This window comes from Colobus angolensis, unplaced genomic scaffold, assembly GCF_000951035.1.
Source record: "Colobus angolensis palliatus isolate OR3802 unplaced genomic scaffold, Cang.pa_1.0 Scaffold148, whole genome shotgun sequence".
NCBI classification, from domain to species: domain Eukaryota; kingdom Metazoa; phylum Chordata; class Mammalia; order Primates; family Cercopithecidae; genus Colobus; species Colobus angolensis.
The window spans coordinates 3,777,596-3,800,692 of record NW_012114577.1 but is presented as its reverse complement, the minus strand read 5'-3'; the positions used below and the strand labels follow the sequence as shown (position 1 = coordinate 3,800,692).

Here is a 23,097-nt window from a genome sequence, read left to right as displayed (position 1 = left end):
GAAAGGTGCTGCCTGTGTCTGACCAATCGTAAGAGCACACCGAACAAAGGAGAGAAAGGTTTTTATCCCTAACGCAGCTCCTGTTGCTGTGTCCTCTCCTCATTGGCTGGAGTCGGACTGCACAATCTAAACTAACCCAGTTGGCTAAGACTTAAACTTTTCTAAATATGGTAAACATGCAGTTTGCCAGAGGAGGAGAGGAAGAGACTGTTGCTAAGGCAGAAAGGGTAGTTTACAGAACAAGTCTGGGCATGTCTGGGCATGTAGAGGTTTGCTAGTTACAAATTAAGCAAGAATGGGGGCTGTGTATGGAGCAAGAAAGACCAAGGGAGCTTGGAACTTATTATTTATGACACCTTTCCCCCTTTTGATTTTATAGTTCTTCCTCTTCAGATTTCTTAATTTTTTCTAACATCTCTTGGCTTTGTAGTTCCTTTTGGTTGTTTAAGAGTAGGAACTTATTTGAGTAGGGTTGGGGAGAATAGAGAGAGGTTTTGGTAAGGGCTTTTTCTATAAGCCTTTGCCTTAATCCACGAGTACAAGGTATGATGCAGCAACTTACAAGAATGAGTACACTGATAACAATTGCAAGGGGGGTAAAGACTGATGCTGTGAGTCCTTTCTATTTTCTAAACCATTTTTCTATGAATTTTCGGCTAATTTATTTGCTAGGGTGGTAAGGCCCTGTAAGACTTTTGTGATTCTTCTATTGGGGACTGTGTTGTTAGGGATAAAAGTACAACATTGGACTCCAATCATGACACAGACCCCGCCCTTTTTGGCCAATATTATGTTAAGGGCTATTCTGTTTTCCTAAGCCATCTGACTGGTAGGACCTAATTGTTCAGCTATTCCTTTAATGGCATCCCTAGTATAGTTAGCAAACTTCTGTTGATTACAATAAAGGTAATTTATCCAGTCTACATTTTTGTTTGCAGTTACCCATGAGAACAATATAGATTCAAATCCTGCAGCTGTTTGATTCCTGGCTTTAAATTCATTTAGCACCTCTTATGGAACTTTGATGGCATTTATATATTATGTGAGGATCAAAAGACCTGAGAGGGGCACTTTTTTTTTTACAATTGTTCTTTCTATTTGGTTGATGAAATGCCAGGGTGAAAGGGATGGCTAATTGGATTAGAGCGCAAGTGCTGCTCCACTTACTTGGCAGAGTACTTAATAGTGGACCACTGCAGTACTACCATACATCCGACTGGGGATGAACAAGGGCAGACTGGCTGGTTAACTCTTGAAAAGGCTTAGATTCACTGCATCCTGTTAGGCTTCCAAGGAATTCCAAATTTTCCGCGTCATGAGAGACACAAGGTAAAATTGACAGTGTTAATTGGAGGCCAAATAGCTCTCAAGGGCTGACCCACAGAGCCTTTAACTTCTGGGAATAGTAACAAGAGAGACTGGCATGCCTTACTGCCCCAGGCTGTGGGGTCTTGGAAGAGAGCTACTATGCAGTTCATATTCTATTGGTCAGAGGACCATCCAAGTGGAAAGCAGACAATTTGAGTCTCTAGTCTGCCTGTTGTACAAGCGTAACAATTGCTTTTATTTAAGGTGTGAACGGAATATTTAATCCATTTCAGCCAGGCATTTATATCATAAAAACTGGTACCCAGTTTTTATGGCTGAAGTTTGTTTTAAATCCTTGACTTTTATTACAACTACCTTGATTTTGTCATTGGGCATGAAATGGGAGATGGTTTGATTGGATGGGCTTGGGGAAGGGGTAACAATAGAGGATAGAGGGGAAGAAACAAAGCGCTTTTCAAAGAAGCCTATAGAGTCCTTTCTAACGACATTTTCTCCTAGACCATAGAAGCGCCTAAGGTGGGGTTAGAGTTGCTAGAGGTAGGGATAACAATAGAGATGAGTAGTGGGTTGCACTGGTAGGTTTGACAGTTGTGGGCGGTGGGGGTGACTCCTTTGGTGAAATGGAGGTAAGGCTTTAGGGTGGCGCAATCATGTGAGGATGTCTAACCTTGATTTTTGGTGATCTAAACAACATATGCCCATTGAGAATGTAAACTGGGGAGAGAGTGCCGATCCCCCCACCACAGGCAGGATAAGGGGGCAGTAGCGGCTTCCCTGGAGGGGCAGAGGTATTTTTCTGACGCTATTTCTCTTTGGCGTTGAAGGCTCCTACAGGGTATAACAAAACAAGCATTAAAAGTCGTAGTTTGGGGTGAGCTTGACTTAGTTACATTAATAGTAAAATGGGGGGAGGTGGTTAAGGGAGAGAGAAGAGGGAAAAAAAAAAAAAGAGACAGACTGATTAGACTTTTCTTTTTAACATTACTTTGGTGGGACTTGGCCCTGGGACAACAGTCCATGGCTTTGAAGAGGGCAATGCTTTCTTGACTTGGGTTTAATGGGTCTACGCTTTTTCAGCAGTTGGGATTACTGTTTCAGTTGTTAAGAGCAGCAGGTAAGGTCCTTCCCAGATGGGCTCGAGCTTTCCCTCTTTCCAGCTTCTGATAAGGATGTGATCTCTGGGTTGGTGTTGGTGAACTGGGAATTAGAGGGGTGGAGTTTGTGCTAGGAGGCTTTGAGTCTTCAGGGAGTAAAGGGTGAAAGATAGACTAAATACATAGTTTCTAAGAAACTGATCCTTTGTCTCAAATGTTGGGAGGTCAGTAGTGGAATTTAAATAAGGCAACCTATAAAACATTTTATAAGGGGATAAGCCGATATCTTTCTAGTGAGCAGTTCGGACTCTTAACAGGGTAGTGGGAAGACATTTAGTCCATGGTAACCGAGTTTCTAGAATTAATTTGGTTTTGTGATTTTTTTTTTTTAATTAAGTTTAGAAAAGTTTCTTTGGGCCGGGCGCGGTGGCTCAAGCCTGTAATCCCAGCACTTTGGGAGGCCGAGACGGGCGGATCATGAGGTCAGGAGATCGAGACCATCCTGGCTAACACAGTGAAACCCCGTCTCTACTAAAAAATACAAAAAACTAGCCAGGCGTGGTGGCGGGTGCCTGTAGTTCCAGCTACTCAGGAGGCTGAGGCAGGAGAATGGCGTGAACCCGGGAGGCGGAGCTTGCAGCGAGCTGAGATCCGGCCACTGCACTCCAGCCTGGGCGACAGAGCAAGACTCCGTTTCAAAAAAAAAAAAAAAAGTTTCTTTAGTGATAAAAATAATCAAATCCCTTTTCACAATGGAAAGTTCTACATGATCTTAAGAACTAAAATATCATGATTTGAAAAACAATATAGAAAGTTATTTGCAGTACAAACTCTATCACATTTACTTAAAAAGCAGCCGAAGTTGCTTTTTTCTAGGTATACAGGCAACAGTCCACACCATTCAATACTACCTCCCTTTTGTGAAACACTTTCTTCTGGTGGCTTTCAGAATATGAGTCTCCTGATTTTTCTTGGGTCACTGGTGGGTCCTTCTCAGTCTTTTGCTGGTTCTTCTTCTTTTTGTCTACGTCTTAATGATGGCATATCTTAGGTCTCTTTCGCTGCCTTCTCTTCTCTAGCTGTACTAGGTGATCTTATCCAAAGTCATGCTTATTCCCTAATGACTCCCAGATTTATTTTTCCAGTTCCAAATTGTACCCTGAAATCCAGAGTTGGATATCTAAATTGCCTACACAGCATTTCCAACCTAACATAGCCAAAACAAAACTCGATTCTACATTCCTCCAAACCTGTTCCTTCTCCAGTATACCTCATCTCTGAATTTCAGAATTCGCCCAGTTGACAGGTAAAAAACCTGAGTCATCCTTTATTCCTCTCCTTCTTCCTCCTTATATCCAAGCTATTAGCAGACATTATCTTCTCTACTTACAAAATAGAATCTAACCTCTAACTTCTCCTACCCTAACATCTATCACACTAGTCCAAAACTGTTACCTAGAACACTATAATAACCTAACTGGTCTTTGCTCTCCTCTTTAATCTTTTTCAGTCTAACTTTCACACTGTAGCTCTATATTTCATAAAGGTAAATCAAATTACGTCATCCTCTTCTTAATCTAATTGCTTCCCATTTACATATCTATGCCACACTATAAGGACCTGGCTTTCTTCCTTACGTCACTTCTTACTATTCTTCTCTCTTAATCACTATGCTGTAACCTCACTGACCTCTTGTTATTCCTTAAACATGCCAAGTAAGTTACATTTTAGGGCCTTTTCACTTGCTTTTACCTTTATCCAGAATGCTCTTTCCCCAAATATTTATATGGCTCATATGCTTACCTCATTGGGGCCTCTGCATATGTCATCTCTTCAAACAACCTTCCCCAAGCCATCTTATCTAAAGTAACCCTCTCCACATTCTGTCTCAGTGGGATTCATCCTGGGATGCAAAGGTGATTCAATATATACAAATCAGTAAATGTGATATATCATGTTAACAGAATGAAGGACAAAAGCCATATCATAATCTCAAAAGATACAGGAAAAAGCATTTGACAAAATTCAACACATTCTATCCCTATTCCCTGCCTTTTCTTTATAGCAGTTAATATGTTATATTTGCTTATATTGTTATTGTCTGTCTTCTCCATTGGAATGTAAACTTCATAAAAACAGGTATTTTGGGCTGGGTGCAGTGGCTCACACCTGTAATCCCGACACTTTGGGAGGCTGCGGCGGGTGGATCACTTCAGGTCAAGAGTTTGAGACCAGCTTGGCCAACATGAAAAAACCCTGTCTCTACTAAAAATACAAAAATTAGTTGGGCGTGGTGGCAGGTGCCTATAATCCTTGTGAAAATAAATAGTTTAAATACTAGCTCCATTTCTTTCCCCAAACAGAGCTCAGGTTTACTGTCTTTTCATTATCTTTCCAATATTTTAACATGAGACTTAGAGGGCTATCAGAGGGAATCCTATTATCTGCTTTGCTCTTTGTAGTTTTTGTTTTACTAGGGTTATTTTCCATCCTGGAACTTTTAGATGTGTCCCTGAGTTTCCTGAGTGTGTGGGGCTCAACCTCTCTTACTAGAGATTTCTTGCACCCTTTCCCTGGAGGCTTAACCCCCCTCCCCACTGGAGGTTTCTTGTACTCCTTTACTTTACTCCACACTCGCTTTGCACTTAATTGTGCATCTCATTCACACACTTTCAACCTCCAGGATGTCCCGACTACCAAGGAAGTACTTCACTGCCCCTGCGGCTTTTCTTACCTTGGTCTTTGCACAGAATTACTTGGTCACCATGTAGGCCTTTTCCTCCCATGTTACTGAGAGTCTGGGTATATTCATCATGCTGGGTGGGCCTCAGTCCCTCACTCTTGAGGCTGCTGCAGTGAGACACGTCTCCTCACAAGAGATAATTGGAGACCCTTCTCCAGAGGAGAATGGGATCCCGGATGAGCCCCCATTTTGTTAGAAACAAGTGCTCAGTGCCACAAAGAAAAACCAGCACTTAGAACATTTCTCAGCAAGGCACATTTACTTCTGCAGAAGGGTGCTGCCTGCATCTGTCCCATTGCAAGACCATACCAAACAAAGGAGAGAAGGATTTTTATCCCTAACACAGCTCCTGTTGCTGTGTCCTCTCCCCATTGGCTGGAGTTGGACTGCACAATCTAACCCAATTGACTAGGACTTAACTTTTCTAAATATGGTAAATGTGCAGTTTGTGAGAGGAAGGGAGGAAGAGACTGTTGCTAAGGCGGGAAGGGTAGTTTACAGAACAAGTCTGGGCATGTCTGGGCATGTAGAGGTTTGCTAATTACAAATTAAGCAAGGGTTGGGGGCTGTGTACAGAGCAAGAAAGACCAAGGGAGCTTTGAAGAGAAATTATTTCTGACATAGTTGTGTTCACCAACCCAGAAGTGCTCCTAACCTTGTCATTTAGGGACTTTATGGAGGTTTTGTTACATAGGTCAATCTCCAGCCCCACTCTACCTCCCAGTGTCACTATAGAGGGTCTTGACTGCAAGTTGTCCAGGTTCTTGGTGTTTGGAACAAAGAATTGGACAAAACACCCAGCAAAGCAAAGAAAGAATGAAGCAAAGAAAGAACAAAAGCAGGAATTTATTGAAAATGAAAGTACACTCGACAGTGTGGAAGTGGACCCAAGCAGCAGCTCAAGGGCCTGGATATAGAATCTTCTTGAGTCCAAATACCCTCCAGAGGTTTCCCATTGGCCACTTTATGCTCACCTCATGTGAATGAGGTGGTATCCCACAATCAGTCTGATGGGTTGTCTAAAACCACCAATCAGAGGCTGAAATGGAGTTACAAAGGTCACACTCCTGTGCAAACATCTGATTGCTTTTTGCAACCAATCAGAGGCTAAGGTGAAGTTACAAAGTTGCAAACGAAGACTCCACCAACAATCAGTTTGATTGGTTGCAGACAGCCAATTTCCCATCTGCCAGCAGAAGACGTGGGGCGGGTGGGGAGGTGGGGTTTGCAAAGGGAGTAGCCTTTTTTTCTTTAGGTGTGGAAAGTTAGGGTTTTCCTTTCAATTTAGTTCTAGGAAGTCAGTGTGAAACGGCCTTATGTTCCCTGCCTCCAGACCCTATTCTCCTGCCTCACCAGGAGGTGGGCATGAGAATTGGGGGCTATCTGGAAGTTTCAGTCCTCAATCATGTGGTTGGTTTTCTGGTGGCCAGCCTGTAGACTGAAGCTATGTAGTCCTCCCCACTGTGAGTCATCTCATTAGCATACAGAAGACAGTAAATTCCAAGGGCTTTAGGGACTCTGTCCCAGGAACCAGGGACAAAGATCAAATACTTATTTTTCATTATACCACAGATACCTGTTAGGATTTTGTTATTGTTGTTTCTACAAAACATTCATTTATTCTTGTATTCAAGAAAAGTAATATCTTCAGTCATGATTAGATTTCAGATATGAAAGAATTTTTGCTAGTCTTAGCCCCCAGTCATAAAATAATGTCATGAAAACATTTTTATTCCCTAATGATTATAACTAAGGGAAAAGATCTTAAAGAGTTGATTTTGGTAGTACAAGTGTATGCAAATGATTGATGATTTTGCTAATTGTTTTTCGTTGATTTGTGCATTAGCAACTTTTAGTGTGTCATATCAAGAGGAATGCTGGGGAAATAATATAATGATTATTTATATGGAGTTCTCTGTTTTCTTGTTTTGGCAATATTTGAAAGTTAGGACTGATCCTGAGGGAGTTGAATTTTGTAAAGTTAATTACTTTCCTGCTGCCAGTAGTGATTTATATCTGTGATATTATATCAGCTAGTCATATGGGAATGAGAAACAAAATTACTTTTCTGCAATTACCAACTCACTAGTAGGGTATTCAGGTGTCCCTGGGTAGCACACAATATAATAGAGTAGTGGGTAAAACTTTTTTCCAATTTGAACAAAAAGGCCTTGTCAACTTTTTAAAGGTCTCTTGATACATATATAAAAGAAGTCATAAAGAGCACTTGGTATATAGAGAACATAATTTTTTAAATTACTTTTTTAAAGAGAGGTCAAACTTATCTCTAGGGACCCAGACTAGAGTTCATCCTCCTATTTTCTTATAGACCAAGAAGGAAAGAAAGTTATCAGATTTAACCTATCAAAAATTTTGACTATTTATTGGATACCATCCAAGTAATCTTAAAATTAAATATATATGTATGTGTATGTGTGTGTATGTATATGTATATACATACAGTCAACCCTTTGTGAGTTTCACATCCGTGGATTCAACCAACCTCAGATTGAAAATATCAGGGGAGGAAAATGGATGGTTGCATCTGTATTTAGTATGTACAGACTTTTTTTCTTATTATTCTCTAAGCAATACAGTATAACAACTATTTATATAGCATTTATATTGTATTAGGTATTATAAGTAATCTAGAGATGATTTAAAGAATACAGGAGGAGGCCGGGCACGGTGGCTCACGTAATCCTAGCACTTTGGGAGGCCGAGGTGGATGGATCACGAGGTCAGGAGATCGAAACCATCCAGGCTAACACAGTGAAACCCCGTCTCTACTAAAAATACAAAAATTTAGCCAGACTTGGTGGCACCCGCCTATAGTCCCAGCTACCCAGGAGGCTGAGGCAGGAGAATCGCTTGAACCCGAGAGGCAGAGGTTGCAGTGAGCTGAGATCATACCACTGCACTCCAGCCTGGGCAACAGAGCGAGAGACTATCTCAAAAGAAAAAAAAAAAAAAATACAGGAGGATGTGCATAGGTTATATGCAAATACTGCACCATTTTATATCAAGAACTTGAGCACCCATGGATTTTGATATCCTCGGGGGTCCGGGAACCAATCCCTCTCGGATGCCTAGGGACAACTCTATATTATGTGTCTGTGCTGTATGTGCAACATCTTCTCAAAAGTTACATTGACAGGCTCATTCCTCCTGATCATAATTTCTCAGTTCTTATGATGGGATATGGTTTTTATAGTGATAAGATGTGAAATGTATTAAACTGTGAAAATGTAATCAATGATTGAGGGGGGGCTGTGTTTACCATTCTATCACTGGATCAAAATATATGCCTTTGAACTAGGGTGAGACATCCATAGCCTGGTCCTCTGTTGCCAGTGGCAAGATAGAGTTAGTAAAATATTCTAAGATTCAGAGTGTGGTGGTTCTTTAATTTATTTTGATTTCCATGACTATGTATACAAAGGATAGAGATGCTTTTCAGGAATGCCTAAGTTTTTGACTTTTAGTGGATACGTTAAATCACACGTGCAAGCAGTCTGGTATTGGGTAACAGTGTCAAATTTTGATACTTACAGAAGTAGGCAGATGAGTAGTTATTTGGTTTTGTGGTAGCCCAAGATACTGAGTGAGCTGCTAGGATAATTCTTTGGCTACTAAGTTCCATGCCATACTTCAGAGTCCAGGCCCACATTTAGATTTTTTATTTTGAAGGACTAAGCCATGCGGTAGTGGTAGCTGTGGGTTACAGTGACAAACCCCTACCTCAATATATTTTCTGGCTATGTTTCCAGTGACTTCAATGAGCCTTCTAGCCTTACTAGTACTCATCTAATTACTTGATCTTTTAAAAAAATATTTTAGCCAACATTTAATTCGAAAGAAACCTTTAAATGTAGCCTACTCATGGAAAATATTTTATGTAAGTGGAATCACATAGTACCTGTCTTTTTGTGTCTGGCTTATTTCACTTAGCATGATGTTTTCAGGGTTCATCCGTGTTGTCGCATGCTTCATTCGTTTTTACAGCTAAAGAAAATGTGTGTGTGTGTGTGTGTGTGTGTGTGTGTGTGTACATACTACATTTTGTTTATGCGTTCGTCTGTTGATAGACATTTAGGTTGTTTCCTCTTCTTGGCTATTGTGAATAATGCTGCAACACACTGGGCATTTTGATCTGTGGTTTTTGATGGTCTTTGGCATATTTTTAGATAAAGCATTGTTTATATGTTTATTTGCTATAAAATATGAAATATTTTCATTGTCTTAATAAAAGAGAGAAGCAAAGCCTCTACTTATATGTTAATGAAAAGAAAAATTAAATGTACTGAGACTATGCCATCAAACTTTATCGTGCCTCCTAACCACTTCACCACTATGAGAATATTCCCCAGAGAAGGCTGGACACATCATCAGGCCCCAAACCACCCTGTTTATAAAGCATGGCAGGCAGCCATGCTTCCCCCAACCCCAGAAAACTAAAAGAAAAACTTTTGGTTACTCTGTAATCTTTGAAAAGAAAAAATTAGTTTAATAAGGTATTGCTTTATAAGATTTAATCTTAGATGTTCTGAAGAATACTTTTTTTAAGAATTAAGTTTTAACTTAGGTAATTTTTACTACACCTTTTATTTTTTTCTCTTCAAAAGTCATATAAGTCACTGTTTTTTTGTTTTTTGTTTTTTTTTTGGGACAGAGTCTCTGCTCTGTTGCCTAGGCTGGAGCGCAGCGGCGCCATCTCAGCTCACTGCAACCTCTACCTCCTGGGTTCAAGTGATTCTTCTGCCTCAGCCTCCCGAGTAGCTAGGACTACAGGCGCCCACCACCACACCTGGCTAATTGTTTTGTATTTTTAGTAGAGATGCGGTTTTACCATGTTGGGTAGGCTGGTCTCGAACTCCTGACTTTGGGTGATCCACCTGCCTCAGCCTCCCAAAGTGCTGGGATTACAGGCATGAGACACCACGCCCAGCCAAGTCACTTCTTATAGACGGTTTCACAGAATATTTCCTTCACTTTTTGCAGACTGTTTAGCTTTCCCAGTATTTTCAATCATAACTCATATTTGGTGGTTCATATGTGAAATATTACAGTTACACAAATATGATTATTTTACCTTGTTACTGTACATCATAGATTGCTTCTTTTTATTTTTATTTTTTCACTGGTTATTGTCTTTTGATTAATACATAAAGATCTATGCAACTTGGCCTGGTGCAGTGGCTCACGCCTGTAATCCCAGCACTTTGGGAGGCCCAAGTGGGCTGATCACTTGAGGTCAGGAGTTCAAGACCAGCCTAGCCAACATGGCAAAAAGCCATTTCTACTAAAAATGTAAAAATTAGCCAGGTGTGGTAGCGAGCACCTGTTGTCCCAGCAACTTGGAAGGCTGAGGCAGAAGAATCTCTTGAACTCGGGAGGCAGTTACAGTGAGCCAAGATCACACCACTGCACTCCAGCCTGGGCGACAGAGTTAGACTCTGTCTGAAAAGAAAACGAAAAAGGAAGATCTGTGCAACTTGTGTAGTGATTTCATTTATACAGTCTTAAGTCAAGGGTTGTCTACAAACTTCATCAATAAACAAATGAGCTTGCCCTTCAGGGGTGCCCTTCTGGGGTCAAATGTGGTGGAGTCTGAGACAGCCACATTCTGGTAACCTGCAGGATGATTTGGGTGTTTTAGCTGGTGGAGGCAGTGACCTCAGACTCTGGACGGTGAACGGGGATCTCGTTGGACACGTCCACTGCAGGGAGATCATCTGTTCTGTGGCTTTCTCCAACCAGCCCGAGGGAATATCTATCAATGTAATTGCTGGGGGATTAGAAAATGGAATTGTAAGGTAAGAGGAATTTGGATTCTCTTTTATTGATTTCATAAGGACATAGGAGTTTCAGAAATTAATTTTTAATCCTAGGCATATTAATATTCAGTACTTAGAGATTTAAACTCACCTTGGGATATAGGCTCTTTAGTTATTCCTATTTTATTTCTAAATAATCAAGATAGCTTTAGTACAGTTTTGAAGTTTTATGTTAACTATAAAAGATGAACAATATGAAAGTATACAAAGTTAAAAGTTCCCTTATTCCCACATCTACCCCCCACAAACTTCCTAGAGGGAACTACTGTTGTTTGTTACATTTCCTTCCAAATGAGTTTTAACAGATAAACAAATATGGAGGGCTTTTTAGGGAAAGTAATTTTAGTTTGCATAATTAGATGGTTTTTTCCCTTCTAGGTTATGGAGTACATGGGACTTAAAGCCTGTGAGAGAAATTACATTTCCCAAATCAAATAAGCCCATCGTCAGGTAAGATCTTCTCCCCTTTATGCTTGAGAATATAATTTGTGATTGTATGTTTTGTAGAGAGGTATTTAAGCACACAGATGTAAAGAAATGTGTGATTGAAGTCATCATGAAAAGCCAGCCATTTAACACACAGTGTATTGTCCATGATCCAGCAGCAAGAGAGACCACACTCCTTGTCTTCATGGATCTTAAAATCTGAGTCAGTGACTCAAAGTCTAATGGAAAGACAGTGTCTCTGGAATAATAGAGACTGTATTTTTTCCTTTCATATTTGACAAGACCATAATGGTGATTGATAGCTGCAGGGGTGCTTGACAGGATAGATAAATAATCAGTTACTCTTTGCTTAGTTAACAAATTTGACTTTAAATAATTAGAAATAAAGTGATTCAAATTCTACTTTATTAAATTAAATGTATTTTCAGTGTACCAGATTTAAAGTTGAAGGAACCTAAATTATTAATGTTACATTTTTTTTCCTTTTCTCTTTCAGGGAAATAATAGATAGCCATAAAATACTTATTTATCTTTATAAGGAGAAAATATAGTACTGTTACATTTTTTTCAGTTTTGTACACCCAAATATTTGTTGTTTATGTAATAAAGCATAAACAAAGAGGCAAAAGAAGAATAGAATGTACTGAGCTTTGTGATCCTGATTTTATTCTATATCACCTCATTTACGAGCATCTCCAACTTATCAGCAGAGTGACTATATTAGAATTACAGGCAAAACCAATGAGTTATAGGCAGTCATTTAGTTTATGTCTCTCTGCGCCACTGAAGATAACTTCTTTACACTAACCTCAGTGTGATGACCAATATGCTAATACCATTTTAAGAAATATAATATACAAATGGGAATTTTTTTTTTTACAGCCTTACATTTTCTTGTGATGGCCACCATTTGTACACAGCAAACAGTGATGGGACCGTGATTGCCTGGTGTCGGAAGGACCAGCAGCGCTTGAAACAGCCAATGTTCTATTCCTTCCTTAGCAGCTATGCAGCCGGGTGAATGCGAATGAACTTTGCGTTCTCCAAAGCACTTTAACTCCAAACTAGATTTGTTGACTTCACCAGTTTTAGGAGGTTGAACCTAAAGAAATGGATGACTGAACAAACCATCCAAATAATGATAAAGTCTATTCATCTGCACAAAAGTCTGAAGATTCACATGATCCTAAGAGGAAAGTTCTGTTCTATTTTAATGGTAATCTGGAAGATTGTGTCAATATGCACTAGCCAACAAGTTTTAAGCCTTGTATGGTACATTAAAATTATATTCTTAAAATTTTTTCCCATCAAGGTATTCCAAAGAAATATTAAGATCTCCCCTTTTTCTGTGATTCCAAAAGAACCAGTACAATTTAAATTGGTTAGCTAATTGTTTATATAAAACACACTAAAATTATATTTTAAAAGTTTTCTGCCATGAACTACTACTCCCACCACACACACTTGCTCCAAAAGAGGAAAGAAAAAATGATAATTTTTAGGACTTGATAATTGCTTTATTTGAGAAGCAAATTATTCAGTAGGTGCCTCTGTACCAAATATTTTATGGAATATCTGAATAGTAAAAATAAACTATGAATGAATCTCAAAGTTAGGCAGTTTTTGCCGGTTTCCTTCTTAGCTCAAAGGAGAACCAGAATTTTTTTGACAGCCACAAACAAGAATACAGGTATCTTGGATTTCAGACACATTCTGTTTCTTCATAAAAATTTTACTTAAAATCTGTAACACTAGATATTGAATATCCTTAAGTTGAGTCACTAAGGTTTAAACACAGTGGTAAGTCTTAAAGTCTGCTATTTATAGAGCATTGAATCTGTACCAAATTGCAATAGAAAGCCTCCAGAATGCAAGAAGTTTGCATGGGTATTAAGAATACAGCCTAAATAAGGCATTTAATCTAATCTGCAGGAATAATTTTCTTCCCCAAAACAGAATTAGAAAAGAAAAGGAGACAGCTTACTTTATTTTAAACAGGAGGAAGAATAATTCTTTTAGGAAACCATTTTCATTCTGTTTCTACTAACCTACATCATCTGAGAATTCTAGGAAGAAGAATAAAATCTAGTGTATTCCACAGCAAACTTACATACCATAAAGACAGAATTCCTAAATGTCTTGGAACCGTCTGTCTCTCCCATATGATGGCTGTCTGTATATTTTTACTTGGGGTGGTGCTTTATTGGCTTTGAAAACACTGTCAAATAAGCTCAGTAATATGTTACCATGGGATAAAAATATGTATCCCTGCCTAAGAATAACTTGTGCATTTGTTATGGAAATTTAATTCATATGGTGTTTACAGCACTACTTTTGTAACTTCCAGACTTTCTAAAACATTCTGCTTAAAAACCATATAAAATATAATTCCAAAGTCTCTGCTGTCAAGATAGATTCTAGAGAAAGCAAGTGGCCATGTATGCTTTAACCTTAAACTGCGTACACATGTAGTGATACCTAGGCTGCATTTAGATCACCATGTGCTCAGGCCAGGTGTTAATCCTGAGGTCCATGGAGGTGCAGAGATGAGATTACTCCATTCACGTTGAAGTGATTTGCTTTGTTAACAAAAACTTGCAGCTATTGTCTAGCTTTCATTTTTTTACTGAGAACTTTAAATTAGTCCCCTATTAGAATAGGGTTGCTACTCAGTCTTTTTTTAAAAACCGAATTTCATCATTTATCTAAACAGAAAATATGCAAAATAACTGGTCTTGTTAAGAGTGCAATATTATATTTTTATGTACAAATAAAAATTAATTTGGGGGGATTATTTATTCAGCATGAAACCTAATATGTATATGTTTGAAATACTTCATAATGTGCATGTTGTAGCAAACATTTCTGTAAATTATCACAAGCTCTGTTACCTTTATATACACTGCCACTTCAATTTGGAAATAAATTTCATAAAAATAGATTTAAACACCTTTTCTTTAAGCTATTTAAATATTATGAGCAGATCTCAAAATCGATGACTTTTTTTGTAACCCACATAGGTTTTGTCTTTAGCTCCACTATGCGTTTACATCACTAGATAAAGATAACTTTTTTTTTTTTTGAGATGGAGTTTTGCTCTGTCTCCCAGGCTGGAGTGCAGTGGCGCGATCTCAGCTCACTGCAACCTCCGCCTTCCAGGTTCAAGCGATTCTCCTGCTTCAGCCTCCTGAGTAGCTGGGACTATAGGAGTGTGCCACCAAGCCCATCTGATTTTTTTTGTATTTTTAGTAGAGACAGGGTTTCACCGTGTTAGCCAAGATGGTCGTGATCTCCTGACCTCGTGATCCACCTGCCTTGGCCTCCCAAAGGGCTAGGATTACAGGCGTAAGCCACCATGCCCGGCCTAGCTTTCATTTCTTATTGTGTTTTTTGTACTAAAATTTTATGTTTCAACCTTTACTACCCTTAAATGGTGCCGACATTAGTCCCAAGATCAAACCGCTCATTTTAAAGAAAAGACCATCTGCTCACCCCCATCCCCACAGCAGATCTATATTGAGCCCTGGCCAGGTGCCAGGCACTGCACCAAGTGCTGAGGATACTTGCTGCACAAAGCACAGTGGTCCCTGCACTCCTCGAGGTTACAGGCTGGTGGAGAAACCACCATAGATAACACACAACGTGTACAGTTACAAACCATGGTAAGTGTCAGGTAAAATATAGGGTACTCTGAAAGAATGTGAGAGGAAGGACTTCATTTAGATTGAGGTGATCTAGAAAGTCTCTTGAAAAATTGAAATTTTTGGTCAGGCACGGTGGCTCACGCCTGTAATCCCAGCACTTTGGGAGGGCAAGGTACACGGAGCACTTGAGGTCAGGAGTTGGAGACCAGCCTGGCCAACGTGGTGAAACGCTGTCTCTACTAAAAATACAAAAATTAGCCAGGTATGGTGGCAGGCGCCTATAGTCCCAGCTACTTGGGAGGCTGAGGCAGGAGAATTGCTTGAAACTGGGAGGCAGAGGTTGCAGTGACTGAGATTTTGACACTGCACTCCAGCCTGGGCAACAGAGCGAGACTCAGTCTCAAAAAAGAAAAATTGAAATTTTTGTTGAAACCTAATGAATGATTAGAAATCTGGTGAAGATGGGGACCGATGTGTTCCAGGTAATACATGTTCAATGACTGGGGCAGGAACATCAGCAAAGGCCCAGGGAAGGAAAGAGCATCCTGTTCATGTCTCAGCTTCTTGGTGGGTGGGGGCGGGAGTGGAAGCGGTGGGTGACGTCAACAACAGCAGTCCAAGGACCCGAGTTCTGCCCTTCTTTCTGCTTTGCATCTGTGGTATTTTAAGATTCTCGAGACTACAGCATTCCTGTTTCTAGGTGTCTGTCCCAAAGAGAGCTGAGCAGTAGCATTTTGTCAGTGTAAGCCTGCCAGCCCAGATGTCCCCTCTTTACCTGCTAGTCTCAGTTGGACTCACCCTTCCCACAGTGCTCACTGAATGCCAGTTCTGTGCAAGCCCGAGGCTAGAGGCTGGGTGGGGAAGGGAGAGGCAGGGGATTCTTTCCAGCTCAAAAGAGCTCATGCAGGCGGGCACAGTGGCTTACCCCTGTAATCCCAGCACTTTGGGAGGCTGAGGTGGGTGGATCATGAGCTCAGGGGCTCCATCACCAGCCTGGCCAACATTGTGAAACCCTGTCTCTACTAAAACATACAAAAATTAGGCGGGCATGGTGGCACGCGCCTGTAATCCCAGCTACTGGGGAGGCCTGAGGCATGAGAATCGCTTGAACCCAGGAGGCGGAGGTTGCAGTGAGCTGAGATTGTGCCACTGCACTCCAGCCTGGGTGACAGAGCAAGACTCAGTCTCAAAAAAAAAAAAAAAAAAAAAAAGAGCTCATGCCTGGTGACTTGTTTCTCACAATTTTGGATGACTTGTTTATGTTCTGAGGGGAAAAGCAAAAAACAAAACAAAAAAAGAGCTACAAGGCCAACTTTTTTTTTTTTTGGAGACAGAGTTTTACTTTTGTTTCCCAGGCTGGAGTGCAAGGGCGCAATCTCGGTTCGCTGCAACCTCCACCTCCTGGGTTCAAGCGATTCTCTTGCCTCAGCCTCCTCAGTAGCTGGGAATACAGGCGCCCGCCACCATGCCCAACTAATTTTGTATTTTTAGTAGAGATGAAGTTTCATCATATTGGCCAGGCTGGTCTTGATCTCCTGACCTCAGGTGATCCACCTGCCTCGGCCTCCCAAAGTGCTGGGATTACAGGCGTGAGCCACCGCGCCCAGCAAGGCCAATGTTTATAAAAATGAGTATGGACGAAACAAACTCAGCAAGTGAAGGTTTTTTGTCAATAATCGCAGAACAGTGGGGGTTCTCGGATCATCCGTGTTGCAGGCCCTCTTTCTTTGCTGATTACCCTTCAGGTGTCCCCAGTTTGTCCCAAAGTGTCTCCCTTCTTGGACAGCTATATTATTTTTTAATTGTACTCCTTCTCAAGATAACACTCCATGTACTGTGAAGCCAAAGCACTTTAAAACCTAACGAGCTTAAAACCTTGAGCCAGAAAGACCAACTGAAAAGCATTAGCAGTTGGAGGGAGACGGGGAGGAAACAAAAGAACTGCCACTGGAGAGAACAGTTCACAATTGAGGTCAGAGGAAGCAAAAGAGCTTTTAAGTTGAGCACAAACTGGTATTGCGGAGTATTGCAAAAGCTTCATGTTGCATGCAGGATTTCCCCCGGTGTTATGTCGTTTTCCACTGCACAATTAAGGCAGCTACATTTGCCGATACCAAACATACACGTGTATGTCCACTGAGTTGAGAAAGAGGTGCCACCAATACCGCGTGTCATGTGACAACAGAAAACTGTATCTTGCCACTTTGGGACACTGGGTTGCAACTCAGCTGTTTGAGAAAAATTAAATAATACAATGTGTCCTTTGAGGCCAAAATGACTAGAAGATCGTTTGAGACTAGGCTACAATATTCCTGCTGGAGAGCTGAGCTCGTTTCTTCCCCCATGAATGAAGTTAATGAGAGATGAGTTTGGAAAAGATTGTCTTGTGGCAAAGTTTGGCTCATTTCCAAAGTAAAATCAACTGCTCTTGCCAAAACTTCTGAAGACTGACAATAATGGTCTTTCATTCTCAGATTTTAATTTTGTTAAAATAGCTATAAAAGTCCTTGTAATCCAGTTCCAAGAGTAAGTAAAAAAGACTGTCGTTTCTGAGACTTTTAGTAAAAATTAACCTATAATTTTCACAGTAGTTGATATAATCTAAATACAAATGAGTCATTAGGTAACTTCATTATGTAGTTTCTATACACAATTTTCCACACAGTAGTAGTTTATTACAACCAAGTAAGAGCTACTTACATGTGTTCCTACGTGGATATGAATTAGACATTCTATTTTGTTTTCTACAGTGGTCTGGAGAACAGGGTGAGGAGGTAAAATGCCTCACAGCCTGAGGTGGAGACTGGAAGAACAGCTGTTTTCCACCACCCTTTCCACCATGTGCATTTTTAGACCCAAGCATTGTTCTCTGTTCCCTGCTGCAGGCATTTCAAAGCCAGCTTCAGCCCCACCTCATGGATACATGTGCTCAATGGTGCTGCTCACTGCTTTATGTTTAACTGGTAGTCTCTGCCACTGTATTCTCCTGAACTTTAAATTTCCTCAGTTATTACAATCAGTTATTGGGAATATACTTAGTGTTGGACAGTCTTTCTCTTATGAACATCTATGAGTTTCAAAAACAAAAATCATCAGAGCTGAATCTGAGAAATAGAACTGTTTTAGTCAAAAACAAGTTACCATTACGAGGTACTGAAAAAAATGTGTGATTCGGCAAGTAATTCCACAAAGAGGAATTTTTTTAAGATTTTGAGCAATGCGTAATATCACTGGAATAGGGTAGATTAGGTACTTGGGAGAAACGAAGGAAGAAAGCAAGCCAGCGTCACAGGACGGATGGACAGGTACCTGTTGCATTGTTTCTTTTCTTGATTTTTTTGTTTGTTTGTTTGCTTTTTTTGAGACAGAGTCTTGCTCTGTTGCCCAGCCTGGAGTGCAGTAGTGTGATCTTGGCTCACTGCAACCTCCACCTCCCAGGTTCAAGAGATTCTCCTGCCTCAGCCTCCCAAGTAGCTGGGATTACAGGTGCATGCCACCATGCCTGGATAATTTTTGTATTTTTAGTAGAGATAGGGTTTCACCCTATTGGTCAGGCTTTGTCTCAAACTTCTGATGTCAGGTGATCTGCCGGCCTCGGCCTCCCAAAGTGCTGGGATTATAGGCATGAGCCACCGCACCCAGCCTTCTTGATCATTTTTAGAAAAACTTCCCAACCCCAAATAAACTACCAAGTCCTGCTTGCTTTTCTTTGTGTTTGGATAACGTCCTTCACAAAGTGAAGCCACACTGGATGATCTGCAGTTACACACTTTCCTTGGCATGGACTTATTTCACTCCCGCAAAGGTTCTCTTAACTCTTTTCTTGTCCTCTGTTTTAGTAGATTACAGTTCTTCCTTATTTATCTCAGGATAGTCCCTTATACAAATATTAAAACAAGAGTAAAAATGACAGAGTTGTGTACACATGTCCTGCCAGAAATGACAAGCGCTCCTTTTAGATCCACTGAAAAAGGCTTGTTTAGAGCCCTATTTAAGACCAACGGTTTCATTATCATTCAGGGACAAATCGTGCCAGAAGCAACCCGTCTCTCTTTCAATCTGGTAATTCTTATATTTTCTCTATGCATTAAATCATTCCATATGAGACAATAGTTTGCAGTTGGTATTATCCTGCTATCAACTGATGCTTGGGAACTTTTTATCGAGGAATAACATTCAAAAGCTAAGGCTATTCTTTTAGTAATTTCCTTCCTAAGTGATGCCACTCATATATACCAAACTACCTTTGCCAAATCTTCAAAAAAAATTAAATTTAAGCAAGTCAATGAGTACACAGTTTTCCTTGATGTCCCATTAAACATGGAGGCATGGTTGCTCATTCTTTTAACATTTTTGGGCTTCTACAATATACCAGATACAAAGATTTATAACAGAGAATCTGCTCTCAAAAGAACTCCATGAGAAAGGAAATGTAAAAGGAGAACTGTGACACAACCAAGTAAATTTTATAATAGAAGCAGCTACGTATCAGGGTGACTAAAATGGGAAGATGGAGCAGTCAGATTAGGTTTCCCAAAGATATTAAAGATATAGGAAAATCTTGGCCGGGCGCGGTGGCTCATGCCTGTAATCCCAGCACTTTGGGAGGCCGAGGCAGGTGGATCACCTGAGGTTGGGAGTTCGAGACCAGCCTGACCAACATGGAGAAACCCCATCTCTACTAAAAATACAAAATTTAGCGGGGCATGGTGGTGTGTGCCTGTAATCCCAGCTACTCAGGAGGCCGAGGCAGGAGAATCGCTTGAACCCAGGAGGCAGAGGTTGCAGTGAGCCAAGATCACACCATTGCACTCCAGCCTGGGCGACAAGAGCGAAACTCTATCAAAGAAAAAAGATATAGCAAAATCTTGAAGACAACAATTTACCAGATTTGGGTCAAGGTAGAAGGAAACCAGTAGTGCCAAGGCTCAAAGGTATAAGAAGGCAGGGAGTGGAAGTGCTCAGTGTGTCAGGGACAGAGGTGGAAGAGGGGATCAGGGGAAATGAATGTTAAACTATAATGGGAACTTCTGCCCCTGTCCACTTCAGGAAAACTGAGATCAGACTTACCCTGCTATCAAAAACAACTGGGAAACGAGATGATCTATGAGGCAATGATTTTCAATGTGGAAGGCAGACAGCACAAGATATGATGCCTGAAAGAAGGGAAATGAACTGAGTAAATCATATTGTTGAAAGATCCAAACAAGAGCACAGAAATCATGCTGAGATGAGGAAATGGAGACCAGAGTTTGGGGGAAACTCTGAGAAACTGGAATTTGTGGGGCACAGAATACCATACAGTAGGTTGCTGCTCAGCAACGAAGAGATCCAGATTAAAAACAAACAGAAATCATCAGAGCTGAACCGAAAACTAGAACTGTTTTAGTCAAAAACAAGTTATAGTTATGAGGTACTGAAAAATTGTGATTCTGCAAGTAATTCCAAAAGAGGAATTTTTAAAATATTTGGAGCAACGTACAGTGTCATTGGAATAGGGTAGGTTAGGTACATACTTGGAAGAAAGGAAGGAAGAAAGGAAGCAAGCATCACAGGCCGGATGGACAGATACTATGTCTCATTGTTTCTTTTCTTAATAGCTTTTAGGACAACTTTCCAACCCCAAATAAACCACCAAATCCTGGTTGCTTTTCTTTGTCTTTGGATAACGTCTTTCACAAAAACGAAGCCCACACCTGATTATCTTCCCTTACAGGGTAATGCCTGTGGGTCCCATGGAGGCTCTGGCTGAATACTAAGCTATATGTGCATAACACAAAGCTCCATGGGTCTAAGCAAAGAATGTACAGGCAGCTGTAAGCTGAGCAATTCTCGGAGCTCACAGGGGATTGAGATACAGCTGAGTTCCAACCCACCAAAGGGGAAGAGTTCATTGAACACACAGGCATTCAGCTGTGACCCCAGAAGAGTCACACCCTAGTAGGAAGGCTAAACTAGTCCTAGAATAAACTAATCCTATAATAATGGCTATAAGCCTTTAAGACAACCATCAAAAGGACCAAACATCTGTAAGTACCTTCCAAAACAAAGTCCCTATTCTTTAAAAGAAGAGAGCAACTACTAGAAATACGAAAATTAGCTGGGTGTGGTGGTGCACGCCTGTAGTTCCAGCTACTCTGGAGGCTGAGGAAGAAGAACCGCTTGAACTGGGCGGCGGAGGTTGCAGTGAGCTGAGATTGCGCCACTGCACTCCAGCCTGGGCGACACAGCGAGACTCCATCTCAAAAAAAAAAACAAACAAACAAAACCTAGGCACACAACGGTGTGTATTTACAATGTCTAGCATCCAATCAAAAATTGAGATATACAAAGAAATAGGAAATGTGACCCCAAAATGTGACACAAAATAGGTGAAAACTGTTGATAAAAACAGAACAAGAAGGAAGGAAATGAAAGAATTCACATACAAGCATATTAAAATAGCATTAAATGTGCTCAATATATTCAAAGGTTTAAAAAGGAAACTAAATTTAATGAGAAAAAATGGAAAATTCAAAAAACTAAACAGAACTTCTAGAAATAAACATTGAATATCTGAAATGATTTTTCTGTCACACCAAGCATGTGAATAAAGAAAAGTTTACTGGCTAGGCTTAACAGCAGATTAGACACTTCAGAAGAAAGGATCAGTGAACTTGACATTGCAGCAGAAACTGTCCAAACTGAAACGGAGAATAAAGAAATTCCTAATGAACAGAGTTTCAGTGACTTACGGTACAATACCAGATGGTCTATAGAAAAAAGAGACACATTACATACCCAGGAACAGGACAAAGATCTGCAGATTTCTTTTTTTTTTTTTAAGACAGAGTCTCACTCTTGTTGCCCAGGCTGGAGTGCAATGGTGCGATTTCTGCTCACTACAACCTCCATCTCTCCGGTTCAAGCGATTCTCCTGCCTCAGCCTCCTGGGTAGCTGGGATTACAGGTGCCCACAACCACGCTCAGCTAATTTTTTGTATTTCTTAGTAAAGATGTGGTTTCACCATGTTGGCCAGGCTGGTCTCAAACTCCTGACCTCAGGTGATCCACCCACCTCGGCCTCCCAAAGTGCTGGTATTACAGGCGTGAACCACCATGCCCCGTCTGAAGATTTCTTCAGAGAAAGTATGCAAGCACAATGAATGACATCTTTAAACTTCTTCATGGTGTCAATCTAAAAAAAATCCGCCAAAAACAAAAGCAAAATACTTATATTCGGGAAAACAAAAACAGACAATCACCAGCCAATCTGTATTACCAAAAAAAGGTTAAAAGATGTTCTGCAGGTAGAAGGAAATGATATCAGACAGAAATCTGGATCTTCAAAAATAAACGAAGAGCATCAGAAATGATAAAAATAAAAGACTTTTCAAAATAATTTCTAAATGTTTCAAAAGAAAATTGACAGCTTAAAGTAAAATAATGTTCTGTGGGGTTATTACATATGTAAAAGCGAGATGTAACAAAAATCATACAGAGGATGGAAGAGGGGAAATGGAAGCACACACTAAGAAGAATCTAATAGTGAAGAAGAAGTGATCTGATGTTACTTGAAGATAGTCAATGGTAAATTAAAGATGCATTTTATAAACCCTAGAACAAAGAAACAGGAAGAAAATGAAGGTCAATACTTGAGATAAAATGGAATACTAAAGTATACTCAGGCAGGAAAAAAAAGGAATGAAGAATAGGACAAATAGAAAACAAATAACAAGTTAGTAGTTTTAAACCCAACCACATGATAATTACATAAGAAGTTAATGATCTAAACATTCCAATTAAAAGTAGAGATGGGGCTGGGCGCGGCGGCTCATGCCCGTAATCCCAGCACTTTGGGAGGCCGAGGTGGGTGGATCACGAGGTCAGGAGATCAAGACCATCCTGGCTAACATAGTGAAACCCCGCCTCTACTAAAAATACAAAAGTTAGCTGGGTGTGGTGACGGGCACCAGCTACTCGGGAGGCTGAGGCAGGAGAATGGCATGAACCCGGGAGGCAGA

At 40.4% G+C, this 23,097-nt stretch overlaps 1 protein-coding gene across 1 annotated transcript in view; it reads left to right on the top strand.

The window, feature by feature from the left end:
• LYST (lysosomal trafficking regulator) overlaps positions 1 to 14,392 on the top strand; it is a 221,106-nt gene extending 206,714 nt beyond the window's left edge. Inside the window, exons 51-53 of the mRNA XM_011935733.1 lie at positions 10,826 to 10,982; positions 11,382 to 11,453; positions 12,333 to 14,392. Of these exons, the coding sequence (XP_011791123.1) occupies positions 10,826 to 10,982; positions 11,382 to 11,453; positions 12,333 to 12,471 (368 nt within the window). The 3' untranslated portion in view covers positions 12,472 to 14,392. The remainder of the gene's footprint in view (positions 1 to 10,825; positions 10,983 to 11,381; positions 11,454 to 12,332) is intronic.
• The last annotated feature ends 8,705 nt before the right edge of the window (positions 14,393 to 23,097 follow it).